Here is a 9,298-nt window from a genome sequence, read left to right on the forward strand (position 1 = left end):
AGCCAAGCGGAAGAGAAAACAATTGATGTTCCTTCTAGCAGACAACCAATTGCTATTTCTGCAACAGAATCAATCACCTATTACCACTAGTACTCACTCAGTATCTACAGCTTGCATCTCTCAATCTAGTAATAATTTAATCTCATGGGTAATTGATTCAGGTGCCTCAGACCATATTGCTAGTAGCAAATCCTCTTTTACCCTCTTTCATCACTTTCCTAAGTTCATTACTTTAGCATATGGCTCATAAATTATCACCACAAGAATCAATCATGTCTCACCTATTGAATCTGTGTCTTTAAAAGCAGTCTTATCTATCCAAAATTGTCCTTTCAATTTACTCTCAATAAGTTTACTCGAGCTCTTAACTGTTTTATCACATTTGATGCCAATTCCTTTTTTCCTACAGGACCGTCATATGGGGCAAATGATCGGTGAAGGAAGAGTTGCAAGGTCTCTACCCATCTCAAGTCAACTCTAGTGGTATGTGTGGTTGTTGAATCTCCTAATCTCTCCATAACTGGTTAGGTCATCCTAGTTTAACAAAGCTTAAGATGATGATCACTACCTATACAAGAGAATATGCCCTTGATATATTAGAAGAAATAGGTTTGTTAAATTACAAGCTTATTGACAGCTCAAGATCCAAATTGGAAATTGTTGTCTGACCAAGGAGAATATTATCCTGGTCCATGGAAATATCGGAGACTTGTAGGGAAGCTGAAATCCCTCAATATTACTAGACTAGGGTATGAAATATTTCATACCCCGTTAGAGTAGTGAGTGCATTTATGCAATCTTCTTGCACTGATTATTGAGATGCGATAATGCAGATTGTGAAGTATATCAAGCAATCCCCTAGTTAAGGACTACTATACATAGGTAAAGGAAATACCCAAGTAATTGGGTACTGTGATGCAAATTGGGCAAGTTCTTCTTTTGATAGTTCTTGGTGGCATGGAGAAGTCAGAAACAAAGTGTTGTTGCCCAATTAAGTGTAGAGGTTAAGTATCACGCCAGGATTTTAGTGGCTTGTGAGTTAATCCGGGTTAAACAGTTACTTTTAGAGTTCAGGACAGTTACACAAATGAAGTTATATTGTGATAGTCAAGCAACACATCACATTGCCTCTAATCTAGTATTCCATGAGAGAACTTAACACGCAGGTTGATTGTCATTTCATAAGACAGAAGTTGAAGAGAATGTTGATATTATGTCAAGTGATGCATCAATTAGGGATAATTAGTTCCTCCTTTATTAGATATTGTAATTATGAATAATGATTAATTAATGTATATAAAACCTACAAGCTGAGGAGTCTAAACCTCAAGCTTTCATGATAATTCCTGTATAACATTAGCCACTATCATTTCAAATTCAAGACAACTCATACAATTAGAAAATAATTAATAAAGTATGACCTTAGATCACTTCATGAATAACCAGACTGATTCCATATATCATTAAGACACTCTAAGATGTTAACAATATATTCTTATACAATACACTCAGGACATCTAGAGCATCCGTCAGTCTTAAGAACTCCAAGGGAAGAAATAAAAATAATCTAGTTGACTAACCAGTTGTCTACCATGCCCTTGTGGTCCTTGTCGATCAAAAGCAGCACAAGTAACATGTCTAGCTGGAGGTTGTGAACCCGAGAGTAGTAGTCTAGCTCCTTCAAAAGCTAAGATCACAATAGCCATAAATAAAATCTTAAATAATTAATAGAGATTCTTAATAAAACAAATTTCTGCAATGAACTATTAAAATCATGGATGACTTTGAACTTTGAACACATGCTTTGAAAAGGTTCCTAGTCTTACTACTAATGCCCAGAAAACAATGGCAAATCTGCATAAATAGGCCCAGTTGGTGGGGGCCAACAGAAGATCAACATTTGCACAATTCATACTGTAGAACTAATAAATAATATAATTAGGATCTCACATGATGTATTTGGGAAAATATATGTATGAGAATAGGATCGTAATGCCACAGAATTGTGTATTATTCTTGAATATGAACTAGCATGGGTTGGGGATATCTGGGAGTTCCCTTGCTCTCCCCACTGTTGATGACCATTTTCTCTACTACACCAAATATATTTCTAAATCTCTGTTTGGGAACCACTCAAGGAAGGCATGACATGGAAAAGTCACTTTTAATATTGTTGCTTTTCTTTTCATAGAAGGAAGATCAATTTTAATAATATGGTTGGAATTCATTTTTTAGGAGGATGTGGTAGGTTTACCAATGGACACTAGGTCCTTTAGTTACCACTAGTTTACAAGAAAATGCTGTGCCCCCACCCCCGTCCCTCCTCCTCCTCCTCCTCAAATGGGTTCTTTTTTTAAGATTACTATTATAGCCTTATTAAAATACAAATTTTCTATTTTCTAACTAAATACCAAACTACAAAACAAGATTAGGAGATTCCTTTCATTCCTCAAACAATGTGGGGCATATATATGTCCCTTCCATTCCTCATCTTTCTTTACCAATATCTATAAAGCTCTCAAACATACCTTAATACTCTCTTTTATATTCTACATTCTAACTAAATACATAACTCCTATCCAAGGCTCACTAACTAGTTTCTCCTATATTTTCCTGCTTTGAGAATCAATTTGAGCGAGAAAAATTGAAGTACCCATCTCTGGAAATTCAACATCATTCTACTGAAATCAGTTTCCTGTAGAAGAGAAATGAAAAAGTTTTTAAAACAGCATGTAAAATGTATGACATACATACTTGATCCTATTTGACCAAATGCTTCAAGTGCAGTTTCGCATTCATCCCTAGCAGATGTTTCCAAGGACTGAAGTTTACCATCAATAGATGAAATAACAGTTTTAGCACCTGAATTCAACGCAAAAACGGTATACAAGTCAGCAAACAGCTCTTAGTGTTACATAACAATGATCAATTTAATAGCCCAATTAATATACTATGGTATAATTGTTGAGTCATGCCACACGGCACACAATATGTAAAGAACATTAACACATCACAAATGAACTCTAACTTGGCTTGCTATGAGAAAAATTGCATTTGCACCAAGGATGTAAGGTTGATCATATCATTGTTCTCTAGTTCTTTCAAGAAAATTGTTAAACTGCAAAAATATGTTAAGTACATAAATATTTAACAAACTAAATCAGCACAACACCAGCACGAGACCAGCTTTCCACTAAATTCCTTTTAACTACGTATAGGCACTTTGTTGGGCTATTGTGTCTGTATATGGGTAAATTGTTGGCACCAACACTCAATGACACTTGTTTAACAAAACTGTCCCTCATGCCTAGTAATGTCTTGACCACATGATAAAAGACTCTGAAGACATTATGATATAACTCAGCTCCATTCTTTTCTTTTTTCCTAAAAAAGGGTAGCCGCCTTAACACAGGATCTGCAGAAGGATCGCACCCAAAGAATGTGATGTAAATAGCCTAACCTAATAAATACATTAGTGGTTGATTCCACGACTTGAACCCATGACCTCGAGGTCATACGGAGACAACTTAACTATTACTCTAAAGCTCTCCTCCAGGTCCATTTTAAAAATAAAACAATAAAAGTTTCAAACAAAGTATTCAAAATTTTAAATGGCCCGTTCGTGGATTTTTCTTTTGAAATGGGATTAGAAAAACTATGTAATAACTATTGATATAAGAAATTATCTAAAATCTTAAATTCTTGATATATTTTGCTAGGGTCATAGAAAGCATTGAAAATTGATATAATTTGATAACAATAAGAACATCGGGCTAATCTATGCCCATGCCTGTGTCACTAGTGTCCTATGTTTGTTTCGGTGCTCCATAGCTTTTCAATAGGTTACAACATATCAAAAGTGATTATTGGTTCCCATCTAAGAGTGAAGTATCAAATTCTACACACCAGGTTATGTGCCAATAAAACAACCCATCAAAGAATAATAATTGGTATACCCAAAATGCAGTATTTTTATCTACAACATGGATATATTTGTCATACAAATCAAAAACCTTTAGGATATATCAAGATCTTTCTGGAGTAATTTTGGCATACTACCATCTAAAAATGTGGTAGATTAAATACAATGCACATATGAACAGATGAAAGAATACTTAATAGTTATTTTTGACAATGAAATCAAATTTTAATATCCTCCAACATATATTGGTTGATAAAGAACACCAGGATTATAGAGTGCAAGACTTACAAGATTCATCTATGAAGGAGTATATAATTTCCTTAGACAAAAGTCTTCCAGTTATCATCATTGCTCGCGATCTTAAAATAGATTCCGCAGAATTGTCACTGCCACCATATCAATGAAAAGAGATTTTCTTAGATGATAAAAACAAACTCTTGCATGATCCAGTACATGTACAAAATTCGGGGAGATACCATAAATATGCACCTAATTATAGAACAAAGTAATTGAAGGATGCTAGTCTTTGACAGAAATTCTGTGCCATGCTCAATCTCTGCTAACTGCATCCATTTCCCAGAAGCAATGAGAATATATAGAAATGCTTATATTTAAATACAAAAAGCACAAAATGACTAATAATTCCTTATATAGAGTTCCTCAGTTTGGTTTCTGCTTCATATATTTGGGATTATCGTTATACTGTGCAATAAATGGTTTTTGTGGGAATAAAAAAAAGGATGCGAGGTTGAAATTGTTAGCGAAGAAACATTGTAAACCTAAAGAACAGAAAAAAATGCTTGCAGCACCAAATTACACAAGAAATAAATGAAATTAATTTGATTTCGAGCATTTAGAGTATGTTCAATTTCTATAATCTAAGTAGAGTATTTTTAATGAAATGAATACTCAGACGTACTGATTAAAAAAGGCAAATAAATAGAAAGTTTAACAACAATTATCAAAGAAATTTTTATTTAACTACTAATGGTTACTAATGTGATGTCTACTAACAAGATTCTATGCTTAGTTTCTTTGTTCTATGTAAAACACTTTTTTTTTTTGTAATTGCTACAACACAAAAGGGTAACTACTTAACTAAAATATTGTTTATTCTGTGAATTATAAGGTTTATTTAATAAACTAAATATATAAGTCCAAGGATTACAAGTCTTTAAAGTCGAGCATGCACGCGCGCGCGCGCGCGCGCACACACACACACACACAGAGAGAGAGAGAGAGAGAGAGAGAGAGAGAACCAACCTCATACAGAAGCTCCAAAACACTTAAAGTTACGAGGGTATCATTTGCATTTTTTATTTCTGCTTCCAACAATTTAAGTAGATTCAAACTGTAAATGGTAGATGCAGCAGACCTAGATACAGAAAATAGTTTCACCACTAAAGCCATTATCCGAACTCGACCCTGAATTGAAATAATAAAAACAAGAAAATTAGGGATTTCAAACAATCAAATGTATAGAGTAACAGATGAAAATTACACTAGAAATTAAGATAAATTCTTGTCTTATAGGCTGCGTTTGTTTACAGGGACAGAACACTGAGACAGGGACTCTGAGACACAAAATCGTGTTTGGCAGAGGAGACATGGACAGAGACAATGTGTCCAGAGACACTGAATTAGTGTATTTTGTGTCCATCCTGACAGGAAGGACACGGAAACACTAACAAGGGACACAACTTATTTTCTATTTTTTCTTTCATTATTCTTGTTAATTTTTCATAATTATATTTTTTATTGTTATATTTTTCATCTCAAATTTTTTGAATGAAAAAAAATGAGAATAAATTGAATTTTCATAATTTGTTCTAGTTTATTACCAAACAGAATACAAGAACACAAAATTTTGTGTATAATTCGAAGTGACAATAAGTATTGAATATACAAAACACAGAGAAAGCTGATGCTAACATGCAAGACCACCAGATACATAGAGAAACCTGATGATTAAGTAACATCTACCGGGCATGCAAATGATGAATGCAAGTTATGATAAGTCAATACTTACAAGTTCCTCTTTCATTTCTTCTATTTTTCTCCCCAATTCAGTAATATGCTTACTCAGTGCCTACACAGGTCATACAAGATCAATTGAGACATAAAAGATATAGAAGGAAACATACAGATTTGCCATTGACATAAAAATTTGGAACCTCGTGGCGTTGCATGGCAATTGAACGCTTTAATGCCTTTGCCTTTGTTAGAAGGTTTCTTGGCTTTATGGTAACGGGACGCCTATAATTTTTCCCACGGTAGTAAATAAGACAAAATCCTTTTGGAAGTCTATCTATCGACACTAGTATTCCACCACTCTCATATTCCAGTAATCTAGCTGTGTCCTCAACAAAAGCAAAGGTCTTTTGTTTTGTTATTAATTTAACAAGCTCACGATGTCTCCAATGCAAATGCATATTCTCAATGACACCATCAAAAACTCCACGTATACCTGAAGATTATCATTAATAGTTGTTAGGTAATGAACCATTATAATATAGCAACTTTCAAAACAGCTGAAAATTACCCACCAAGTGGCAAGTACGGCTTCATAATTAAACCAACCCTGCGGAACATAGCACGCTCTTCTTCCGATATTGTTTCCTGATCACAATCAGGATCAGCTGGAACCAAGGAAGCTTCTACCTTGGATAAAAGATTTTCTGCTCTAATCTTTTTGGTCTTGGCCTGTTCAGAATTAGAGTTGTAATGATGATAATAATAAGAAGAACAAGATCACTACTAATAATCATAAATAAATGAAAAATAAAAAAACTCAAGTATATAATCTTCAACAATGAAAAGGATTAGAGACTTACAAGAACCAGTTTACGTTCAACTTTTCTGAAAAGCTTAACATTCTTAGCTTTTGCAGACTCTTTGATCATCTTCTCACGTTCTTCAGCAGATATATCCTTTCCCCAGCGTGTCTGAGCTTCATAGAACTCAGCCAATGATCCTGCTTGAGTCGTTGCTTCATCTGTCCCTGATTGAGTTACATCAATGGCTCTGTGCCGTGCCTTCTCCTCATCATCTACTACTTGTTTTGTCATTTCTTGTCTTTCAGCTAAAACAGCAGCGACACTAGTTGGGACAAAGTCCTTCCCGCGATATATTACAATGAAATATTTATTTCTTATCAGCAAGGTGCCTCCTGTTAATTTCTGAACCAGGAAAGAAAAACAAGATTTATCATCATGCTCCATTGAACAATGACTAGGACTATAACCGAAGCTACAGATAACATACCTTTAGCTCCCCGGCCATTAGTTCATTGTTTGTATTCAGGATACCACGCTTAACAGCAATCTTCACAACTAAGCTTTTTTCCCATAGCTTCAGAATAGCAACTGCGAGACCTTGGAGATTTCGATTTCTACCTTTACAAGGTTCAACAAAAGATCCATATAAGTAAAAGGACAATGATTTAATACATTACCGTAGTAGAATAACATTACCTAGAGCAAAATGACAAGGAAGAGCTTTGGAAAGTTTCCTCATATTCGTCAGCTCTGCATCTGTTAGTCTCGGAGGCATTCCAGTTGGAAGAAGTCTAAGGGGAGTCTTATATCCAGGTACAGCAGGAGGAAGTAAATCCGCATCAATAGGAAGTATTCCCGTGCCCCACCATTCGACAAAACGAGGACCTAAACCACCAAGCATCCTGTCAAACTCTTCTTCCTCTGGCGTCATGTTCGCAAGCTGTTCTTGATTCATCATAACCGGCTCACTCCTTTCCAAAGATGCAGGTGTTGGTCCTTCATAGTTTTTCCCACGAAACACCAGCATAACACTTCCTGACCTCCATATAACTAACCCTCTTGTTCTGCGCTGCAAAATGCTACAAGATTTCAGTTCATAAGTTCTCTAAACAAAAATGCTATTGAAATCAAGAACAAAATAAGAATAAGTGAAAGGGGAAGCAAGAAACCTCAACAATTTCATGAGCAGTCTTCATATCTCTGGCAAGAAGCTCATGGAACTTGAGCCTAACAACTTCCTTCTTCCTCCACTGATCATGAATCTTGTCCAGCACGGCCTGCGTGAGCCCAGCTTTGGCCACATTCACCTTCTCCTTCAGTTGCATCCCCAATCTTCGCAACCGCGCCTGCTCCTCCTCCTCAAGAGTCAATTCCGCCAAAGTTGGCGGCTTCACCTTCCTCTTCTGCATCACCTTATTCTCTACCTCCACAGCTTCCTTCTCATCCTCACCTTCGTCTCTATCCCATGGCAGAAGCATGTCGTTAGCTTCATCCTCAGCCAATGCGGTATCAGAACGAACCCAGTCTCGGCGTAGCAAGCGACTTAAACCTCCGGGTGCTTCCACGTTATCGTCGTTGTAGGAGGCTAATCGTAAATTTCGCAAGCGGAGAACGACTCTGTCAATTGCGTTGCAAGGGTTGTTGTCATTCCGCAAGAAGTGAGAGTTGTCGGGGTCAAAGAGGTCATCGGCGGCCGGTTGGGGGAAACGTGGTGAGGGTTTGGGGTTGGGGAATCGGGAAGAATTAGGGTTAGCGGGAGGCCACTTGGTGAGCCAAGTGTCAGATGAGGTGACTTTATCGGAAGGTTTGGGTTGGGAGTGGGTTGGGTAGTTGGCAGAGACACAGAAAGGCCTCAGAATGCTAAGTTGATAAGAGTGCGAAGCAGTTGTGCACAAGTATGAGGTCCCGACACTCAGAGGGAGTTCCGATAACTTAGCAGTACTGTTCCCAAGTGCCATATTAGCCTCTCCCCAGCATTTCTCTGCGCACTCAGAGTGGCACAAACATAGTTATGCATGTGTTCACAAACATATTAATAACAATCTAGTAACAATTTTTAGACATACCTGATAATGCAAAAAGAAATAACAAAATACTTTCTCAATTTAAATGAACAAGAAAGAGAACAAAAAATAACACAATCAGTAAATCAAATTCAAGGAGTGATCTCAAAGTTGGCATCTATATCTTCATGGGACAAATTTGAAGCTTGACCAACATTTCCTTCATTTTAATTTGTATCTATATCTACATTTGTGTATTTTTCACAAATCAATACCAAGAATAATTCATAATAGGAACCGAGTTGTGATCAAGACACTTTTAAAATTCTAGCAAAAAAAATAGAGAATGGGAACAACAATTTAACTGAACAATTTTATTCTGACTTGCAGAGAACATGAACCTCATTTCCAACAACAAATTCAAATATGATAATTTTCAGTAACAAGAGATTAAGGTCAAAAGATGATTTACAGATTTACAGCAACAGAAAATTCAGCTAAGTGATTATTTCAGCAAAACAACAACAGACAACCTTCAGTGATGATAATCAGTAATTCAACTCAATGATGATTTTCCGCCAAAAAAAATTGAGAAA

At 36.1% G+C, this 9,298-nt stretch overlaps 1 protein-coding gene across 1 annotated transcript; it reads right to left on the bottom strand.

Moving 5' to 3' along the window:
- Positions 1 to 5,862: 5,862 nt before the first annotated feature.
- On the bottom strand, positions 5,863 to 8,932 carry LOC107478517 (CRM-domain containing factor CFM3, chloroplastic/mitochondrial). The gene is made up of 7 exons (XM_016098650.3): positions 7,869 to 8,932; positions 7,396 to 7,768; positions 7,187 to 7,317; positions 6,757 to 7,101; positions 6,469 to 6,625; positions 6,097 to 6,389; positions 5,863 to 6,011 (listed from the first exon to the last, which is right to left on the bottom strand). The coding sequence occupies exons 1-7, from the start codon at positions 8,655 to 8,657 to the stop codon at positions 5,931 to 5,933; spliced, it is 2,169 nt and encodes a 722-aa protein (XP_015954136.1). The 5' UTR covers positions 8,658 to 8,932; the 3' UTR covers positions 5,863 to 5,930.
- Between the last annotated feature and the right edge of the window lie 366 nt (positions 8,933 to 9,298).

This window comes from Arachis duranensis, chromosome 3 (assembly GCF_000817695.3).
Source record: "Arachis duranensis cultivar V14167 chromosome 3, aradu.V14167.gnm2.J7QH, whole genome shotgun sequence".
Lineage (NCBI taxonomy): Eukaryota > Viridiplantae > Streptophyta > Magnoliopsida > Fabales > Fabaceae > Arachis > Arachis duranensis.